General features: G+C 32.9%; 1 protein-coding gene across 1 annotated transcript; it reads right to left on the bottom strand.

Moving 5' to 3' along the window:
• Positions 1-9,284: 9,284 nt before the first annotated feature.
• On the bottom strand, positions 9,285-16,243 carry LOC127731675 (uncharacterized). The gene is made up of 5 exons (XM_052240458.1): positions 15,020-16,243; positions 14,551-14,581; positions 13,821-14,110; positions 13,155-13,182; positions 9,285-12,488 (listed from the first exon to the last, which is right to left on the bottom strand). Exons 1-5 carry the CDS (start codon positions 16,235-16,237, stop codon positions 12,202-12,204), a joined length of 1,854 nt encoding a protein of 617 aa, XP_052096418.1. The 5' UTR covers positions 16,238-16,243; the 3' UTR covers positions 9,285-12,201.
• Between the last annotated feature and the right edge of the window lie 7,777 nt (positions 16,244-24,020).

The following is a 24,020-nucleotide window of genomic DNA, read 5'->3' as shown; positions in this document are numbered from 1 at the left end:
GTTTAAATGAAGTTTGAAATTTACTGTTCATTATTAGACATTTTGTAGATAATTAAGTCTCCCTAAACCAAATATATTCTTACCCCCACTCCCTTCAATTTGAGAATGTGCTTTTATCTTGTAAATGGTCGAGATCCCCCACCCCTAAACCATATATATTCTTGTATGGAAAAATAAAACAAATCAAATGAAATATAGGGGAAGTCCAGGGGGGTCACCCCCACCCCCTTTTTTTGGAAAACTTGTAAATGGTCAAGATCCCCACCTCGAAACCATATATATTCTTGTATGGGACAATAAAACAAATCAAATGAAGTATAAGGCGAGTCCCCTTGGGTCACCACCATCCCCCTCCTGTTTAAGCTTTTCATTTTATATTCTTACCCCCACTCCCTTCAATTTGAGAATGTGCTTTTATCTTGTAAACGGTCAAGATCCCCACCCCTAAACCATATATATTCTTGTATGGGACAATAAAACAAATCAAATGAAATAAAAGGTGAGTCCCCTGGGGTCACCCCAACCCCTCCTGTTTGAAAACTTGTAAACAGTCGAGATCCCCACCCCTAATCCATATATATTCTTGTATGGGACAATAAAACAAATCTAATGAAATATAAGGAAAGTCCATGGGGGTAACCCTACCCCCCTTCTTTTTGATAACTTGTAAACGGTCGAGATCCCCACCCTCTAAACCATATATATTCTTGAATGGGACAATAAAACAAATCAAATGAAATTGAGGGAAAGTCCCCTGGGGTAACCCCCACCCCTTTTTTTTTTTGAAAACTTGTAAATGGTCAAGATCCCCACCCCGAAACCATATATATTCTTGTATGGGACAATAAAACAAATCAAATGAAGTATAAGGCGAGTCCCCTTGGGTCACCACCATCCCCCTCCTGTTTAAGCTTTTCATTATTAATAAGATAATACCACATTGAGGTCCAAAGGGTCCTAAATTAAACCTTTGTTTAATTTCATCAAAAATTGAATTCTTTGGTTCTTTGATATGCTGATTCTAACAATGTTTGAGTGTTAAATCATATATAATTTTAGAGAACTTAGTCATCACTGGTTGTTGTTATTATATTATTGATTATAATTTGAAAAATTGCATTATATCTTATTTTAGAGAACTATTTATCCAGTTTGAGTTATTTCCATTTGCACAGAAAATATTATGGATAAAATTAGCCTATGTTTCATTTTAACATAAATTAAATATATATATAGGGTTCTTTCAAATGCTGAATCTAAACTCTATTTAAATATTAGATTTTTAGGCCCAGTTTTCAAATTGGTCCAAATCAGGGTCCAAAATTAAACTTTGATTGATTCAACAAAAAATGAATTTATGGGGTTTTTCAAATGCTGAATCTAACCATGTATTGAGAGATTTTGGATTGTGGGCTCCTTTATCAAATTGGTCCACATTGAGGTCCAAAGGGTCCTAGATTAAACTTTTGTCTGATTTCATCAAAAATTGAATTCTTGAGATTCTTTGATATGCTGATTCTAATATGTACTTAGATTTTGGATATTGGACCATAATAGGTATTTAAATGTGCAATTTCAAATATATCAGTTCTTTGACTACATTCATTTTGTGTCACAAACCTATGATGTGTCAAATATTCAATCACAATCCAAATTCAGAGCTGTTTTAAGTTTAAATGTAGTGTCTATACTTGCTCAACTGTTCAGGGTTCGCCATCTGCAGGAAAATCCGGTTTGCTGTCTCTCTAACAGCCTCTTGTTTGACTTTGACCCCATTTTCACGGTTCATTGCTCAGTGTTAAGTTTTTGTGTTTTGGTCTGTTTTTCTTAAACTGTAAGCAATAGGTCAACTGTATTTGTTGTATGGAAGGATTGTAAGCTGTGCATGTCTGCCTTACTTGGTTCATCTGACCTTGACCTCATTTTCATGGTTCATTGGTCAATGTTTAGTCTTCTTGGTTAAGTCTGTTTCTTAGAAACTATAAGCAATAGGTCAACTATATTTAGTGTATTGAATGATTGTAAGTTGTACATGTATTTCTCATTTGGTTTTTATGACCTTGACCTCATTTTCTTGGATCATGTAAAGTTTGCATAGGTATGTGATAGTTGGAGTAAAGCTTTATATTTAGGACTATCAACACAATATCAATGGTTAGTAAAAAAGGTGAGACATTTCAGCGTGTGCACTCTTGTTAAAATTTAAATGGCTTGTGTCATGTGACTTATTTACGACAAAGTAGCGAGAAATGTTGAAGGAACTAAAGAAGGTTGGTGACAGAAGTATCAGAAAAATGGTTTTACAAACATATATGTTACCTTGCAAAAGAATATATTTTTTCAATAAAGTTATAAATCTTTAAATGGCATCACTGATTAATTTATGTTTATGCTAATTGATATTAAGAATTAACATTGAGTACCATTGTTTTAAGATGACATTATGTTATAGTATCACATTATCTAATTTGAATGAATGATAGCAGATGAAAGAGAAGCAACTGTTGTTGACAAACAAAATATGAAATCTAGAATTTATCCTACGGAACAACGGATATTAACCTTGATCTGATAGAAAGATAAATTATGTATCAAATGATTTCAGTGCTCACAACACACATTATAATAATTAAGGTAAAAGTATATTGCATACATTCAAATTTCATTAATTGATGAAAGAGAGACAAATCAAGAAAGCAGACAAAGACACATGAACTTCGAAAGGAGCCTGATTGTGTGTGTCAACAGAGTAATCTACATTCCATACACATCATACAACAAGATTTATGAGATAAAAAAAATAATGTTTTGAGAGCATGAAACCAAAAGGGCCAACAATAATCAGCCAAAATCTGTAAACTTTTCTTTATATGGGAATGAGGACATTAGTTCACAATTTAAAAAAATCAAAGAACCACATTACAAATATTATTACTGGTGATTAGCTACATCTACAGTTTACTTGTTTGAACATGTTATAGTTATCTGCACATGTCTTAATGATTTTAATCAATGTGTAATGGTTATCTACACATGCCTGAATGATTCCATTTCATGTGTAAGCAAAAATCCCTATATTTCATTAGGTTTTTTTGAAAACTTGTTAACGGTCAAGATCCACACCCCCTTACTGAATAGTCAACTTCATGAAAAAATGGAAAGAAAAATCCTGCTACTTAAATACAGAAACCAATATAAATGTAATCATCATTATATAGTCATTACTAGATTTTCGAAGATAAAAAATCACGAACACCTCACATCATGATAAAACAGGCAGAATGGGTATTGCATACAACGAACAACTATCTACCATAAACAATGGGACAAGAATTTAAACCACTGTATAACCGTCAACAATGAACAAAAACCATACCGTATAAATCATAAGAGATCCCTGGATCCATGACATATGAAACGTTTATTAAGTGAAAACTAATGGGCCGACTTTAGCTAATGACATGAAACGAAAAACAAAAAAAATGTCAAGAGGAATCGACGACTACCACTTCATCACATATTGGTTAAACAGGCTTATGCAGAAAATGCCGATATTTAACATTTCTCGAGGGTTGAATCCCCCCTTGATTCAGTGGAGAGGTATAATTCTGGACAGTGTCATGAGACATAGTACAGGCTGACCATGATCGAGTTCGAAGTGGTACTAGTTGATACTGGTACGAGGTAACTTTTTTTCCAGTCGAATAAATAAGTTAAATGTTTGTGCTCGTTTTTTTTTACTCATTTTACAGAAAGTAGGTTGGAACCAAGTTATATTGTCGAAAGGGGTAATTTTGCTTTCGTCTTTTGATGCATTTATGGCAAGTTGTCAAACATTCCAGGCTAATCTTTCACAAAATACATACCACAGGCGTTGTAATCTTAAGGTTGGAAAGCAAAGTCCGTTACGATATAAAAACATATTGCAATTTAAAACAAATCCTGAAAGTGCTTTCTGATGATGACCCTCGTTGACAGAACGTCCAATAGCAAGCTCAGCTCAGTAGGCAGAATTTCGGAACTGACACGATTCATGACATGCATTATGTGCACTCGCCGTTAATTAACTAAACAAATATTAGGTGAGTTGATATGTTAACGAACAGTCGGTATTCGTTTGGTACTTATTTTGAACCATACTTGCTGACTTGTTTGTACTCGTAAGATACATAATTAATGTAATTAATTTAATTAAGCCTTCTTTTAAAAAGGGTTTGTAGACTGTAGCTTGTATTTTGTCGTTTAGATTTTATTGCATGATTGTGTCCGTCTCTCTTCGAGTTTGTATTTTAGTTTTGATACTCTTCATTGGTTGTCATACAGCTCTTCATGTGTTCATGTATTTATGTATCATTGGCTTTTAAATGTTTTGGTTTGAGCGTTCCTGTTGAAGATAAATCCAAAAAAGCGATTCGGATGCACGATATTTATACAATATTATTTTAATTTAGTATCTTCAACGAATTGGTTGATGGATATAAGATATCTGTATCTAAGCTCACTAGCGACATGTGTTCCGGTCCTCGATTGGAAAAATAGTCGTCTGCTCTGTTAATTGTCCGAGTGTAACACTTTAGAGTGTGGATTCGGAATTCGGGTAATACAAGCATAGCAAGAGACGCGTACCTGTTCGAATCCTTCATTTTTTTATTCCTTGGTTATTATGATCTGTATAGATGCACGAGATATGAACATCGATAAACTACTGATGCATATTATTTACCTTAAGTGGATTTGACAATTTATTGTAGCTCTCATTTGCTCATACAGGTCCTTAAGTATTTAAGTAGGTCTCATTTGTTAATACAGGCCTTTAAGTATTCAAGTAGGTCTCATTTGTTCATACACGTCTTTAAGTTTTCAAGTAGGTTTCATTTGTTCATACGGTCTAATTTGTTCATACAGGCCTTTAAGTATTCAAGTAGGTCTCATTTGTTCATACACGACTTTAAGTTTTCAAGTAGGTCTCATTTGTTCCTACAGGTCTTTATAGGTGAGTGACATTTCTCAAAAAAACGCTTAGTTAATGCACCATCCTAACATACGGCTATGTTATATATCATTCGAAAGCTTATTATCTGTGCTTTCTGTTTTGTGCGGTCGTCAATAATTCGTACGGTGCAATATTTGTTAAATGAAGGTCAAAGGTCATGAATTGACATTCACAAATTTCACAAGAATTACACAAAATTCCCTTTACTAGTTCTTGCGTGATTTTTTTTTCTTAAACTCATATGGACATAATAGAACATAATACCATAATTCCAAATCAAATGTGCATTAAAATATAATTGTGCAATATTTGCAGAAAAATGCATTTCTGAAAAAGTACTTCAAAAATGATAAAATTGCGCTAAAAGCAAAATGTTTCTTAAGGTATCAATATTTGTATGTCAAATATAAAATAAATGTATCATTTATAGGTGAAGGAATTTTTTTCCGTTATTTTAAACTACAATCAATATCATATTGGTCAGGAATCAGCTTTCTAAGGAAGCTTTTGCAGTTGCCCTAAATACCAACATCTGCAAATAGGAATCATTTTGATTTTCATTGTTCAGATAACACATCGATTGTTGTCATTATCAAAAAAATGGTGATAAAAGTGCTTATGGAATATACAAGGTATATACAGTAAAAATATGTTTTTTCAATGTCCAAAGTGGAAAATATATTAGAAGTTTATTCTCCTTGAATATTCTATATAACTCCTGTTTGCGCGATTTACTATCACAAATCCGGCTTTTTTTGTTATCACATTATTACATACTAGTACTATATTAGTTGTTTTATCAAATATGACAGAACATTGATATTGTTGAAGATTGATTACCCTTCCTGGGCAACTTCATTCACCACCGGTTTAAGGTAGTGTTCGTGCATTTCGGTGTAGTGTTTTGAGGACTGTTGTGTTCCTGTCCTACTTTTATCGCTTTAGTTATGGTGTTATATGTGTGCATTGGAGCAATACTCCTCCTACATCGCTTGGTAAATTTAAGTAAAGTTCGAAGTTTTCAAGTGCAGATACGAAGATTGTACAAGAAGGGATTCTATTCATGATAAACACATTCAAATAGAGTTAAATAGAAAACAAACATAATTCACCATTACAGTACTGCTTTTAAGTTATCTCATTGTAACGGTTGTTCTTCCCACACTTTAACATACCATTTTGTATGGGTTTTTTTTATCAACTAACATCAGACACTAATCGCAGTTATGATATCTTCGCACCATTAGAAAACCAAACGAACAGATTTAAGCCTGCAAAGCATTGGAATGTCAAGGAGTTTACTTATTCCTGTTATTGTTTGGATAAGTTTCAGGGGTTTTCTAAAAAGGTAGTTTTGAAAAAGACAATATTTCAAACCAATTAATTTTGGCAACTAATTTATTTACCCGACTATTGTGATTAGAAAAATAACGCGAATAGAATTAACCTCGTTCTTCTCTAGTACATATAGTATGAAAATAAGGTGTGAAAATCGCAAAAAAATCGCTGCCAGGTCAACAACAGAGGGCTTAATGCAGCAATATTAAAAGTACTATGTTTCGTCAGAGGTTATCTACTTTTACAAAACGGTCTTGGTGATGACTGGTTAAATTGCTGGTGTGACACCAACAGAGGAATTTATTTCATTATAGCTCTTTATTCTATATGTAAACACATTACTATTTAGAAAGTCTGATTATAACTATAATCGTTGCGAGTTTGCTAGAATGTTCACATACAAAAGATATAAGACTGTAACTTGGTGTAAATAAACTCCTCATAGATACCGGGCTTAATTAAAATGTTTTAAGCCAGACGCGCGTTTCAACTAAAAAAGACTCACTATTGACGATCGAATAAAAAACTGTAGAAAAGCCAAATAAAGCACGATGTTGAGGAGCATTTAGGGTCCCAAATTCCGAAAGGTTTTGTCAAATACTGCTAAAGTTATCTATTCCCGGGGTAGAAAATCTGTAGTATTTCGAAAAATGCATTTTTTGGCAAACAGTTAATTTATAATTATGACCATATCAGTGACAATTCATGTCAACGCTGAAGTGCTGACAACTGAGCTGGTGATACTCTCGGGGAGGAAACCTCCACAGGGGCATCGACCTAATGGTTGTAAAACTACTCATTATAGATACCAGACTGAAATTGTGTACGCCAGACGGACGTTTTGGCTACACTAGACGCAATAGTGACGTTCGAATTGAAAAGTTCAAAAGGCCAAACAAAGCAAGAAGTTGCAGAGCTTTGAGGATCAAAATTCCCAAAGGTATGCCAAATACAACATGCATCTGGATGTAACTGCAACATGTCACATATTTACAAAAAAATTACGTATTTGGATAAGGTTTCCCACTCTGGACTGGCACATACAACATTTTCACTGTCTAGAATATAAGTTTTAACTTCTTTCGTCAATACACGATGCTGTTGAAGCAACAAGGAAAAACAAATTCTACTTTTATAATAGAAATATTTGAAATTCAACTTTTCATCAATCAACTAACTAAGTAATTATCTATTGATGCATTTATTTTTTAGGGGCTAGCTTAATATTTTTACATAAAGTACTTTTATTGTTTCTTTTAATGATAATCACGAAATTACAAACAAAATAACACAAAAAAAAGACAGAAGAGTTGTTAACAGGCTGGCAGTTAAACTACATATTGAAATATCAAAGTTTAGCTCCCTAAATTCCATTTAAAAGCATGAATCCCGCGTGTTATTTTCTGCAAACATTTTTAATTTGTTTTCTAAATGTGATTCTTCAACCTGATATTGACTACATACAATGTTTTTAACGTAGAACAGCTTCAAAACTATCTATTAGCAGATGGTGGTATTTTGGGCAACTGTATTGGTTGTTATGATTGGCTGTGTAATTAGCAAGAAATGTGATTGCACTCATTTAATGATGTACAAAACGTCATTAGCACTAAATGAAATATGTTATAAAGTTTTATGGTGATTAACAATTGAATCATTGACAAATATTTTGGTTTTCACTCATTTTTATCATTTTCACTGGAATTTCTGGAAAAGGGCGCTATCTTTTAAAAATACGTCATTAATATCTTAGATTGCGTTTGATAATTGACAAATAGTCTCTTTTCTAAATGTTTTTTCTATTTCCACACATAATTTTATTATCAAGAAGACAGAATATGCAAAAATGCTGACGTCTAGTAAAATGAGAAATTGTCCGTCCTTGACCTTTCATCGTGATTTAACAGAAATTGCACCGTACGAATACATGACGACCGGGCAAAAAAGAACTCACAGATGATATGCTTTCGAATGGTATATGATTTAGCCGTATGTTAGGTGGGTGCATTAAAAATGAAATTTTATGGTTAATGTCACTCGACTGTAAAGTATTCAAGTATTTATACACCGTTGCCTTTCATTTTTTTAGGTGTTCACGATGGAGAACAATCCATAAACAAGCTCCACAGGCAACACATTTATCAAGTTTGTATTCTATTTACAGATGGCACTATGTGAAAAATTAGACTGGTGCTCACCATTTCTTAAGATGTGGATATATATGAATATTGGGAAGTACAACCTAGAATAAGTGAGAGACGAATAAACGCAGTAATGTCCAGTTTGGTTCGATATTATGTCAAGATATTAAGATAATTATTTCAGGAAAACGTTTTTAATGATTATTTTACCATGTTCACATTCGATCCATTTTTATTAAAACAGTATAGAACATAAAATTGTCAACTCGACAAATCTAATATGGACAAATAAATTATACACCATGTAACAAAAAAAAAACCCAAACAAATAACAACAGAAAAATTCAAAAGGTTGGCAATAACTACAAAGGGGAAGTGATCTCAAATGAGTCTGAAGAGTATAACTGCACAAGTGGTACCATTCGTATGCTATGTCTAATGCGGTAATAAGTCCGAAAAGGGAAACAAGAGCGAATTCAAGCTATCCATGGTCACCTGTAGTACAAATATGTCACAGTGGTCAAAGAGATCAAGGTAGTGTTTGTAGACTTGCTAGGGACGATTTCAACCGTCAAATTAGGAAACAATGGTTCATTAGGTTTCTTGTAAGTTGTATCTCAAATGAATATTGTTTCATCTTTTTTTTTTGAGTTTCCGAATATTTTTTTTAAAACATCTTGTGACTGTTGTTTGCAAACAACTCTGGTAACTGTATGTAAGTAAAATCAACACATTAACCATACGTGAACTCAAAGTTGTACGATTGGTAAAAAAAAGTTCCAATAAAAAAATAAATAAAACAGAGCATCATATGATTGTATGCAATCTTTTATTTTCGAAAATAGCATAAAAAAGCCTAAGCAAAAGCAAAACATTATGAAACTAATAAAAGAACAAAGTATAATGTTCTATCAAAACAAAACATTGAACATCAATGAATAAATTGCATTAGATAAGTAAGGCAAACATATAAGCAAATGCTTTGTGATGCAATGAATACAAAGTACTGGTTAACATAGTTGAGGAAATAAACAGACATATCAGTTCAAAACAGATGAGGATCTAAATTGAACACCGTAGACTATTGTTTTCATCGTTTACAATATCTTATTTGTTTTTGATAAGTGAAAACATAACTAAATAGGTATTGCTATACTTTTATTACCCAACATCCTGTCATTATTATATTTTTGTATTGCACAAGGTTATGCTTTTCCCGGACTGTTCATGAAGTCTTGTCACTAAATTTGGATGTGTACTGATTGATAATGAACATGATTTATCTATGAGTTGTTATTTCTTTTGCATGGTTTTACATCTGCTCATGTATGGGCCATTTGAACTAACTATAAGGTATGTTTTTGCTAATTGTTGAAGGCAGTAGGATTACCTATAACTGTTTAAATCGCTACTTGAGGACTCGTTGGATAGTTGTCCCATTACGAGTCATACCACATCTCCTTAATTGATTTACACAAAAATGTATATACATAAAATCAGAATGAAAATGGGGAATGTGTCAAAGAGACAACCCGACCAAAGAGGGGAAAACAGCCGAAGGCCACCAATGGGTCTTCAATATACATGTCTTGTTGAACTTATATATCATTGTATAATGCCATTAGTAAACCAATTTTGATCTGAAACGGTATTTGATCTACACAGATCATAATTAACTGACCATAAATAAATAGATAGTGTTCATTCTTACAGTAAATTTTTAGTCTCATTCAATGCGGTAAATTCAATACTGTTTAAACTATTCGTTGTAATTTATCTGTTCACATCAACATCATACGGAATGTTCTGAAAAGTAACTGTTATCCGCAAGCAAATTGTCTGAACAGTACTGAGTTTCCTGCTGTAGATGCGTCTGGATACTGATTTAAAGACTGAATATGACTGAATAGTTCATTGTTTAGAGTTTTCAAATGATGTTAAGGTTGAAATGACCGTTACAGACTAATATCCATTTACTAGTGATATGGGTACTACAGATACAGTTAAGTCTGCCTCATATATTGACTTATATCTATACAGTGACAATAAGGGTAAGTTAAGAACAAAACATTACGACAAAGGAGTTGACTTCATTTTCACCCACTTCTATGTAGGAACATCACATCAGCACCTGGATTTTGAGTATACAGATTCCAGTTTCTAGTTTCTGTTTACGGATTATTTGAATTTCTTGCCATGATTTAGATTTTGATGCGATGCATACTGTGATACACTTTGGATAAATGAAATACGGACATACACGCCGGATGCAATGGATACCGTGATACAATTGATACACTTTGGATAAACACATTACAGATATGAACGCCGCATGGAATTTACACAAAAAGTGACGTTCTCTTTCCCTGATTTTGAGTGTGAACTATGTTTTTTTTTCATTATGATAATACGGGTTTTTACAATACAAATAATAAAGTTCCGCTGAAGAAGACAAGTATGACAGGTCTAAAGCTGAAGTTCGTTTTAAAGAGACTTTATTATTTATATTTTTTTTTGTGGTTTAAAATTATGGGTCAGGTTTAGGAAACCAATCGCTCTCTGTCTTAAACAGAAATTGAAATGAATACAATCACATTGCCGCTAGTGAAAAATTTATCTAAACCGTTTATATTAACTGAATTTTTGTAAAAAAGAAATACTTTGAAAACTCCCAAAAAGTTTTTTGACAGTCAACATTACACATTTACAATGAGAGCAGCAATCGCAGACGAGATACATTGTTTTTAGGAAACATTTATGAATATTTTATGTATATGTTTTAAGGACAGATGTTATATTTTCTACATCTCCTCATTTGTGAAATACTCCGTTAATAAATTTAGAAGTGATTTCAAAACTAAGGTTCGAACTCCCCCATGCAAAGTTGACCATACGTAGAGAACTTATCTTTAAAAGGACCTTTTAGTCATATATCACTTCAGGTAAAGTATTTACTGTTTACATTTTATTATTTTAAAGTTTTGGGCTTTCCTGATGAAGGTTAATCTAGAAAAGCGCTTCGGATGCTCCAAATTTAAAATTCTACATTAATGTTCATGCATGATGTTTGTGTATAAGTTGGATTTTTTTTTATTTGCCGTGAATTCCAAGTTACTTTGTCATACAATCAAAATAATGATGTTTGCATATGAAAAAAAATATTGTTTAACGCTTGTCTGCTGAAAGAACAACATTTTTGGCGGACGAGAAGATACATTAGCAACAACTCAATCTAATGGCAAGATTTCATCTGCTTGTATAAGCAGCAAAAATTAACAAACAGAAACAAAACTCCAAAGTAAATTCCAAAAAGGGGAAGTCCATAAAAATTTACAAGAGCAAACGGTCGAATATACAAACAAACGGAATGATTGGAAAAAACTGTCAGATTCCTGACTTGTTACAGGCATTTTTTCGAAGAAAATGATAGACAATTTTTCTGTTGATATGATAGGGAATATGAATTACACACATGTCGACCATATATTTTTTGACGAGTATAGCTTTGTTTGATGACGTGTACTAATTATGAATAATGTAAGAATCAGAGTGAGTAGGACAATATAGAGGATCTATTAAAGTTTGATATATATATATATATATATAATACATTATAACACTGTATGTATATTATAATTGAAATAATAATTCAAAATTAGAAAGCAAAGCAAAGTCTAATACGTTGTGTTAATTCTACAGAAACCTCATGCTGGGCATGTGTTGTTTATGTTACTTTGACATTTTGTGTAAATAATTCACCCCACCTCCTTGTACGCGTTTAAGTGCCAGCATCAAACTATGGAATGTCTTTAATTTTGACGTTGCCTTCCATTTCATTAATATATCTTCTATTAAACCAGGTAAATCTTTTGGAAATTTGAATAAACTGTTCTCAACTTCATTAAAGCTCACTCCTAGTTCTATTCCCAACTGAAGTGCACAATTGCCTACCTGGAATGATAACTCTTTCAGAACTCCGTCACTTGGTGTTTCTTGGAGATTGAAGTCTGCAATGTCTGACAAAATTGAATCCAATTAATTTATAGAACCGCATTAATACATTCACTCCATTTTTATTTAGCTATTTGTATTAGAAATGCTGCAAAATAATCAATGCACGACAAATTGGTGTCAGTAATCAATTGAGTTTCTTATTACACACAAACACAACATGACATGATGCTATGTTATCAAAAAGATGTAAACACTTCCAATTTTATTTCATTAATTACGTGTTTCGATAAATAATATATTTTCATTAATGAAAACGAGATTATAAATCTGAACTGATATCATGATTTGTTATGAAATATCATGCACTGTCGGCATATTTAATTGCTACTTAGAAAGTGAGTTGTTTGTCTCTTACAATGGCATGATGAGTTAATCTAAAGAAATGACGATGATCAAGTAGACTGCAAAAAATGTACTTTCAATCTATCAATCATTGTGTCCTCATTTTGAATGTGTTCCTTGACGTATAAGTAAGCATAATATGTTTTAAACATAGGAACGCTGAGACAAATAATTATAATACACATGTATAACACGTCTTATCTTTTCACTTAACATAAATAAGAAAAATGCACAACAGTTACTGATATATTTGCGAATAAAAAAAACCTATGATTTTGTCCAGAACAAATAACTGTTATAATTTTGTTTTTCTAAAAAGTTCTCACCTAGTAACTTAGTTTCTTCTCTGAAAACCTGACAAAATACAAAATATATATAAAAATAGATATAATACTAACGATAAACACTATGCAGCTGAGTGATAAGTATCATTTCAATCATTATGAATAAAGGTAAATCAATTTGCTAAATCTTTCGCCGTATATTAACACTCATAAAAAACTTCAAGCTTATAAAAAGACTCTATTGTAATCGGATGTATACTTGGCTGTCTTGAGTAAGGTTTGTCCATGTTGTAATGTATGTCAATTTAATCACTGTCCGTCTTCATACATCAAGCAACTTTAAACATTTGAATAAGACAATGCAATGAATTACTTATTCGTTGGTGAATTGCAGGGCGGTTCGATCCATCTCATTTAAAAAAAAACCCAAAGTTAATGTTGACCTTAAAAAAGCTTCAGCTGACAAAGTTATCTATACTATTTTGATGGTTCACGGCATTTTCGACTAACATTCAATGTTGACATTTTTAATAAATGTGTCAATGATTTCCCAGCAGTGACGTCATCAATATACAATGTTTAAATTTCTTTGGAACTACATTTATGGCATATGAGCAGGTGCTTCGACATAGTTAACGTGCCATCAGTATTAAAACGATTGAAAATATGAAATATTTTTGAAATGAAATCAACACACATATCCTGTACCTGACAAATAACATGGTTATCCAAATTCACTTTAGCCAAGGCGTTTGCCAGATCTTCCAAGGAAGGTTCTTCAAGGTCCGATAACTTATAATCCTTCCATTTCACTAGTGCCATCGACATTATCCCTTCACGACTGTGACCATGATACATATCTAAAGTGTTCTCCCATTGCCTTGTTTTCATTCCCAAATGTAAATAAAATTCTTGAAATGACTTTATTCCAATCTGACTTCCCAGTCTTACTAGATGCTTATCACTTGGTTCTGTTCTCAATTCATTGTAGCTGAGACCTGCAAAATGTAACATGTGTTGTAGCCAGTGGTTAGAAGGAAACATATTAATTCAACACCCTGAACTTACTCAAGCGGTTAAAGGAATACAAACACAAGTTTGAAGTAATTATAAACTTTACAAGCAGTGCAAAGCAACATTTCTAGTTGTCAAAGCGTTTGTATCATTTTATTTTAAAATTGAAAGTATGAAATCAGAATGCAGAAATGCGATTAAAGGCAATTTCAAATGATTAGAACTTTCTTCAAATAACATCTTAATTGTTATGTTCAATATTAATGTAACTTGAGAATAATAATCTAGTTAAACAAATTGTATTGAGTGTTTTAAGTTAACAGATTCTTTTACCTTTATCCTGCATTCGCAATTATTTTGTTTGTTTTAATTCCATTTAGTTCAGATATGTATAACCGGATGTAAATGTGTTTTCTATACTTACCTTTACATCCAAGTGCACACGTCTTTTGGGACTGAAAAATAAATAAGACAAGTTGTATTAGATTAACTAGCATGTGCAAAATGTATTGATTAATATTACAGAAAAGATGTGAAATGACATGTATATAACAAAATCGAGGTAGAGGTTTAGTGAAGGGTGTACAGCAGATTAAGTTATTTTCTAATTGATACAATGCTAATTCAGAGGGCTCAACAGATAGATCTTCTAGTAACAAAACAAACTTTAGAGTCTGAAAACATTATGATAAACTTTCATCTCCGTTTTATTTTGGATTGAATCTATTTGACGTGAATATGAATACTTGCCTAATTCGAAAGGTTAAAAACAGTTAATTTCATTACATTAGACGTATTTGGTATACTTATAAACATGAAGCGAATGACTTACAATGATGTGTTTAATGTAACTCATCATACAGTATGGTACCATTAGACTTGTATTGCCTTACCTTATCAAAGATCCAGTACAGTAAATATTTTGTGTTATGCTTTTTTTCCTTGTCACATGTCCAATAATTGGCTTCATTAACCTCTTCTGCAGATTTGAAGCATACACCAGTGCCGCATGGAACACCTAGCGCCAAGGTGTACAGTTCTAATACTTTTGTTGGTTTGATTTTCTTACCAAAACTGTTAAAATAGAAGAGAAGGGAAGACTCGATGTTCTTGGTCAAACATTCTTGTATGCTTGCAGCAACATCTGGTGAGATAGAGAGTAATGATTTCTGGTTTGTCAAGTATACCGTAACTCGATTGTCTTCTAACCAAATACTGAGTTCATCATCCTCACTCACATTCATCACTGCGGCCTTGTGGTATAGACACGGTTTTCCATTTTCTTCTTTCAATGGCCAGGTGATTATTGCTGCCCCAATAACTTTGTAAGCAAGAGCACTTGGAATGGAGTTTTTGGCTAATGCATATTCCAGACAAATTGTTCTTTCTCCATGATGTTGCAGGTTCTTAAAGTCTGGTCTGGGGGTCTTGATCATGCATGGTACAAGGTACACATCAGTAGACGAATTTTCTAACGCCTTAGGGACTATCAGAATATCCAAATGGACTAGAAGCTGTATGACAAATTCTTTAATGAAATCATCTTGCATGTATTGAGGAAAATGATCTTGTTGCCAAAGCTTAAAAAGATCTGTTCGATAAATTTTACCTGTCTGTGTCAATGTTTGCAATATAGTTTTAAGATTTTGGTCTGCTGGAAAGAACTTCTCATCCGTCACAAATGACCTCAAAATGTTAACCAATGCAGGAGGGTGAATGATGATGCAATTTTCTAAGCCAGGAAGATTGTAATACATCAGTTTACCAAGGGATTGTTGGACTAAAAGGAAGTCGTTCAGCTGATCTTCTCTTAAGGCCAAGTCGTCATTCAGCTTATTAACATTTCGTAGATCTTCCTTGGTAATGATGTTTACATTTTTCATTCTCATGTTGGAGATTTGCAACTCCAAAGGTACCCATTGCATAGGTCGTCGCTGGCCCCAGGACGATTGCTGCATTGCAAACAGGACAACTTGATCTGTCATGTGTTGTATTTCGGGGTCGTTTTTATCAATTCCATTGATAAAATACACAGTATCTAGGTGTATGTGATGTATTTTCTCGTGATTGCAGAACATCTGTGTAATAACCCGGATGAAATCTTCTTTCATCTTTGCAACGTCAGCCTGAAAGGGAAATGAAAAAAATATCGAATAGCAAACGTTGTGACCAGTGCACCACAGTACCTACTGGCTTTAGTGAGGCTGTTTGAACAACAGGGATCGTTATGTGTTTGAAGCAATGTAATGGAATTAAGAGTAATTACTGTTGTTCTCTTTCCGAAAGTTTTAATACAGGATGATGAATGAAATAATATGACAATTTCACAGTTTGAACGCTATAAAATAAATGCACGTTAGAACTAAATGTGTTTTAAAAAAATGTATTCTGTAAATACAGTAGATTAAAACATTGTCTATTAATAACTAAGTATAAATGAGAAGTAATGGTCACTATAGGAAAGTCAGTTAATATACAAACCAGACGACTATTCATTTATATTAAAATATTCGACCATACAAACATGTATCTCGAGAGTTATAACAGTCAACCTACTTATTATGTCTAACATTTAAATAGACCTTTATCATCTACATTAAACGTATGTATGAACTTGATTTTCTTGTAATCCTTTAGTTTAATCAAAATTCTTGTTTCAATTTTTTTATTGTTGCCATACATTACTTAAGGTCAAGCTGATGCAATGTGAGCGAGCACCGCTAATGTAGATCTATTTCCAGTATATATAGAGCTAAAGCCAGTACACATAAACCTGTAGCCAGTATCTTTAAACCTACAGCCAGTATCTGCAGCTTATAGTTTGATACTTGATAGATATATGTGAACGATTTAGATACCAATATTACAGAGTGTTCACGCGTGGAACAATCTTTAGATTGTTATTTTACCTTACACTGATCCCTGTGTGTTGCTGCAAACAGAATCATTGGCATAATGTCTTCAGTCTCTTCAGTGTAGGTCAAAACGGAATCAACCCAGTGTTTTAGTATTGCTGAAATGAAATGTGAAATTATTTACCAACCTCGAATGACTTCAAGTCACAATATTGCCGCAGTGAAAATGCGTAGATAAAGTAATAAATGAATGAATAGATAGATACTTGAATAAAAACTAAGTAAATTTATGAAATTAATCACTAATGAATATATGAATAAATCAACATATCGCATTTCGACCGAACGGAAACATGCATTTGAATGAATCAGCATTTACTGTGAAGAAAGGTATATGACAAGTATACTACACACTGAAGACTATTTTCCTTGCTCGCTTTTCTGGTCACGACAACTCATTTGTGAAAAATCTCATCCAGATTCAGTTAACATTGTTCGGGTGATTCAAGTTTTTGGATATATGTCAGCTTTATATTCTTTTAAGTGTATAATATTGGAGAACGTTTCAAGAGACTAATGAAAATGCGCATTAACACCAAGATTAAGATATTCATTATATCAATCTTCAGATGTGTAATTATATTAAGTATTTGCTACTAATAGGGTTTTACTAACATGCAGCTGTAACCCCCTCCGGATATTCGTCCAGCTGTTTATGTAAACCAAATCTACCATCAAACATCAATAAAAATGATCCCCTATGTTGTATGAAAAGTTGATGAGTCATATCATATGATTTCTGCCCACCAAAATCGATAAGGTCAGACGGTGCTATTTTAATTCTGTATTGCCCATTTCTCACTTCTTCTAAAATATCTGATTGAAGTTGCAGCTTCTGGCAATCCAAAGTTTGAATCTCGGTAACTGCTGATGGCAAACCTTTGCTAGACATGTGTGAAGAATGATGCTCCAGGACAGATTTAGTCATGGAAACATACGTCTTAGTCGCACAATGGTCTGTCGAATATTTAGTTGTCTTGTTGTAGTCTTGTGTATATTTGGTTGGTGATTCAGATGTTAATTCTGTATTTTCTTCTGTATAGACCCTTCTCACAGTGCTTGTTGTTTCTTGTCTGGTAATCTGATCGTATGTCTTACTGACATTAGGCTTACCTCGAAGTATTTTTGCCAAAACCTCATGTCCCCGTTCACCTAAAACAGTTGTTAAAATTTTAATGAATCGAAAAGTCAAAGACCTAATTTCAAATCGTACAACATGAACACAGTTTTTATGTTTTTAACTGGTAAGTTCATCGACCAACAATCCACATTTTAGAAAATGTGAAAGCAATCTGAACTGTAAAGGCCTTATTATAGCATTCAATTTGAAGTCTTTTATATCTATCATCCTCTAACATAAACGTGTCTGTCGTTGGCTGCTGTCAGTCATATTTGTTGTTTTACGCATGTGCAAAGACACTTCAGATATCTATAACATTGCTAGTTTCGTTGTTTGTCGATAACTTGTCTGTCGAATATTAAGTGGTCTCGTTGTCGTCTTGTTTATATTTGGTTGGTGATTCAGATGTTAATTCTGTTTCAGAACACATTCTAAATACTACCATATTAAAATCTGTCGAGACTTATTATCAAAATAAATTAATTTCCTCAGAATAAACTAGTTCCTGTTTATTGTTGCAGAATAAGGAAGATGCAACAGTGATATATAAATGTTCTAAACTAGGCCCTTGGTTTTCTTTTTTGAAATATATAAAAAATTGTCATTCTTTTGACTTAATATAGGATACTGGTTTGTATCATTTTTGATGTCCGTACAGCGATCTGTAAATATTCACTTAAACTAACACTTACGTGTTAATTTATTAGTGTAAGTGTCATTCTAAATCATGTCACATTCCCTATTTTTGTTTAAATTGGTACGTGAAATACAGATTAATCGAAAGGATATATTTAAATATATGTTTTCGCTCCTTGACGCTGAAAGAAGATCAGAATTGAAGGTCACACTAGATGATGATCAATAGAGTCATTTTGTCGAGTTCACATCTCAAGAAAACAGAATGGCTAACTGAACATATACTGATTATATTATTTTCTCTTTTGTGATATTTTGAAAGAGTCGGAATTTGCATGACAGAGGATGTATACATACCGTGGACGCTTTCCTTATTTGTCTCTTTTGGCATGAATATTTTTACAAAAAAAGAATCAACAAATGAACTTCAATATACTTAAGTCAGACATACCCTCTAGAAGCGGAACCATTTTCTTCCTTTCAATATCAATACCATTCCTGCCAAAATAAATGACAAGTCCGTCTGTAGAATTCCACTTCAGAGGAATTTCTTCGCCAATAAGTACGCTTGCTAGAGTACTTTTTCCAGCTCTACAGGGACCACCTAACAATAAAATAAACCATTAGTAATGATTATAACAATGAAAAGTAAAACAATAAAAATACCGAACTCCCAGGACAATTCAAAAACGGAAAGTCCCTTAACAATTGGCAAAATCAAAAGCTCAAACACATCAAACGAATGAAAAACAACTGTCATATTCCTGACTTGGTACAGGCATTTTCTTATGTAGAAAATGATGGATTAAACCTGGCTTTAAAGCTAGCTAAACCTCTCACTTGCATGACAGTCGCATACAATTCCATTACATTGACAACAATGTGTGAAGAAAACAAACAGACATATTAGGTAAAAATGTCAAAAATAGGGGTACAGCAGTCAACATTGTGTTATAATCTCAATCACAATAAAAACAAACAAATAAGTCAACAAAGAAAAACATATAGACAAAGCACATATGCAACATTGAAACACAAGAATACAAAAAATGACAACAGCACAACAACACAATGGCGGTATTTAAAAGTACCGAGCCACGTCTAAAGGATATTACCAAAAAATGGACCAAACAGTAAACGTTAATAATTTACAAAGACAAATTAAAGGACACTATAACACGTAATCAAGATGATAAACAACGTCAGTACCTAGAATATAAACATCAAGACCATCATGTATTATTTGTGAAGTTGATAAGGAATATATATCAACATGGTCTTAGTATCTTCCGATGAACTTTTTTTTAGAAAAAGGACGAGACTTTCTTTGAAATAACCCTGGTTCATCAACTTTTTGCTCAGACACTGGTGACGTTTTACAAAGTCTGAGTAGCAGCTGTAAGCTCTTGAATACCGAATGAGTTGGGAAATGTATATCCCATATGCAAGTGAAGTTTGTTTATTTAAGGTGGGGGAAATTGATAATTTCAAAATTAAAATCGTCTCGTTTGTCATAGTATCTGGTACTGAGATGACCGCTGATGTCAAATTCGAGGTATATGTCTAAAAAAGAGGAGGAGGAAGCTGTGTCTGTTGTTTCTTTAATTTCTAGTTCTGTAGGATATATTAATGGAACCCAATCAGAAAAGTTTGGATTGTTTATGGAAAAAACATCATCAATTATCTGAATGTGAATATATTGTAAGAAAGGAATGCATTAGGCCTAGAATTATGTTAGTAGAAAGTAAAATGACAAAAATGCGGAACTCCAATGCAAATTTTAATCGAAAAGTCCTTTATCAAAAGGCAAAATCAAAATCTCAAACACATCGAACGAATGGAAAACATCTGTTATATTCTTGACTTGGTACATGCATTTCCTGATGTAGAACACTATGGATTTAACCTGGTTCATAGCTAGTAGGTTCTCTTTACCCAATACACATACTGAATTTACATGATCAGTATTTATATAGATTTTTTGTTTATTATACCTACTATTCTATTTCGAGTAAACTCCAGTTTAATAAGGGTCCAGAATAATTCGCTTGAACTTTTAGATGTGATTTTTTAACTGGTTCGGTTAACTATTTATAAACAGTGCAATTTATCTTGTAAAAATATGCAACCTTACACCAAATTGAAGCAAATATTTGTAAATTCCAAAATTTACTTTGTTAGGTTATAATAACTGAGATCATTAGGTCAAAACACAGTTAAGGCTATGACTTTTTCACTTTGAATTTCAATGATAACTACCTTTGGATGGCTATATCGAATATTTTTATTGTTTACTTTGAATACACTTTTATCAAATAAAGAGCGCATTATGATCTATGAATATTATTTTATAGGTACTGTTATTGATTTTGTTACTAATGAAATGAAACGTAACTAAATTTGCATTCGTAAACAGCTATTAACAATTACTGGCCTACATCCTGTCAATACTTTGATTCGGGCATTGCACAAGGTCATGCTATTATCATGTGTATCATGTCTTTACAAAAACAAACCCTTTGTATATATTTTGATTGAGTAACATTAACTATATATTATAAGTACGTCTGAACCAGTGACAACACTACGACAGATTTTATCCATCGGATTACCAGTGATGGTGATACAAGGCTGAAAACACATTCTGTATACATAATTCGTCTAAATAACAACCCAACAATGTTAGATCTGTAAATTTGCTGAAGCAAACTTTTTGTTCTTCCCTGGCCGGGATTCCAACTCACGCTACTGAGATGGTGCCACGATATCTCAGTAGCATGAGTTCGAATCCCAGCCAGGGAAGAACAAAAATTTGCTTCTGCAAATTTACAGATCTAACATTGTTGGGTTTGTTAATTAGACGAATTATATGTATATATATATATATATATATATATATATATATATATGACGTTAAACAAGCGTTCAGTAACAGCGAGTACTATTATATCAGTGCTTTCTTTAGTTATTTGCTTTTACTTTGTGTCAATCTTTTGAGTCAAGCTATTGTCAACTGTTTTTTTTTTACATTTTGTTTCATGTTGCGTTGTAACACAACTGTCTCAGGTAATAAGAGGGTAAGGCGCTTGCAAACATTTTCAGCTTTGCAACGTAATGTAAGTATCAGACCCAAACCAGGAACTTGTGAATCAGTAACTGTCAGTTCTTGCTCTCTACCATACTGTTATTTGTTTATTGTTTTGTAAAACGTGAGGCTTGTTGCATTCTCGTTTAAATTGAATTAATTTGTGTTTTGTCGGGGCCTTGTTATACCTAACTATACGATTTGGATTGTCTGATTGTGAAGGCTGTACCGTGACATATATTTTGTTTTCATCCTCGTTATTTGAATTATCGAAATATACCATAATTGTGTATTTCTATACAGATGTTAAAGATTTAATGGTTGTGATAAGTTTGTTACCCAAACTCAAACGGTGCTCGTAAGATTGAAATTCTCCACGTGACAACATAGAATGGAATTCATCACCATCAACTAACCAAGGAAGTTGAATATCCTTGTCTGAAAACAAAATTAAATGAAAAGTTCAAAATAATAAGTTGTACAGAGTATTGAGTATAGAAAAAATACGCATATATTTCAATAGCCCACCAACATATGTCATCATCACAAAAGTCCGTAAAAACATTAAATTATTTCCCATCGTCAATTTTTCTAGGTTGACACTATATTTGAGAATGCTTACTCATGCCTTCTTTATAAATAAGAAAATGTGGTATGAGTACCAATGATACAACTCTCCATCCAAGTCACATTGTTTTAGCTTTTCGACAATATTGAATGTAAAATGTTTTGACCAGTTTATAAAACATATTTGTCTTTGTTTTAAAAGCTTTCTGAAAATAAAAAAATACGTTCTATTTCTGTTCTTTGGTCGGGTTGTTGTGTCTTAGGCACATTCCCCGTTTCCATTCTCAATTCTATTTGTAGTCAGAGACGATGATGTACATCAGTCTCTAAAGAGAACAGTATTCCTATTATATTTTTACAAGTGTCGGCAATATGTTAAATTACGGGTACTGTGTCATTTGACATTTAAAGAAATGTTGATAATATCTGCACGTATTTATCCACAAATAAGGGATTCATAATCAGGAAGAAAACAATTCAATTGATAAGTGTGACGTAGTAAGTCAACATGAATATACTGATCACTTTAAGTTGTATTACTTTTCTATTGAATCGGAACACTTCAAGATGATACGCGAGAAGAGAACAACTTAAATAACGAAAGTACTACACGTGTGTGTATATACACAATCGATGCGCATATTTACTGACCACTTTTTGGAGAAAATCATCCTAAGAAGAAGAAAAATTGTCTTAAACCTGACCAATTAAATCATTTTCGGATGAAAGTGAATGGTCATACAGTGTTTCACAGCATATCAAACTATTGGCTTGATTGAGAATCATTCTTGTTCGTGTTCCAATCAATAGAAAGAAAGAGAAGAAACCAAGGGAGAAAACACCTTACGCCAAAAAAAAAAACCCACACAACACTATGGTAATAAAGACTAACAACGAAAATAAAACGTAGCAGTACTCAAAACATAACAAATAAAACTAAATTGGAAACAAAACGGCCCTGAACAACCTGGTACGATTGCAGGTGATCAGGAAAGGGAAGAGGTTCCTTCTTCACTAGTGGTTATCGTCTTGTTACTAATTGCAGGTAAATAGTTGGTGATAATTCCCATCTAAATATGTCATATTTTAGGATATCGATACGGGATTGTTGGTACTGTACGCTTTGTAAACCATTCATAATTGTCATCCATAACCTGAAAACGTACTAAAAACTAGCGAAAAGATAACTTTAACTTGAACAATTGTAACTCTTGGTTCAATAACTTCCGTGTGAACAAAAAATAAAACTTTATCAAGGGAATCACAACAGGATATGCTAGCCTTAGAACACGAGTCAACTTGGGTATTTATTTTCCAGTCAGGTCCTGCCTGAGCATTGCTGCTCAGTTAAAATTCAATCCTTTAATTGAAGTTTAATTGGATAAATGCAATCAACCACACATTAATCAGTTAACGGACATCAACTTCAGTAAGGTTCAATGCTAGTCGTTTTGGATTTTCCTAAGAAGTGCCTGTCAATCGTCCTTGGAAACACATTTCATCGACACTCACAGATGTCATTTCAGAAAACTGTTTGCTTGAATCTACCAGTTTTTTTCTCAGTATAATTT

This window comes from Mytilus californianus, unplaced genomic scaffold (assembly GCF_021869535.1).
Source record: "Mytilus californianus isolate M0D057914Y unplaced genomic scaffold, xbMytCali1.0.p SCAF_20, whole genome shotgun sequence".
Taxonomy (NCBI): domain Eukaryota; kingdom Metazoa; phylum Mollusca; class Bivalvia; order Mytilida; family Mytilidae; genus Mytilus; species Mytilus californianus.
The sequence above is the reverse complement of the archived record's forward strand: the minus strand, read 5'-3'. Positions and strand labels throughout refer to the sequence as shown.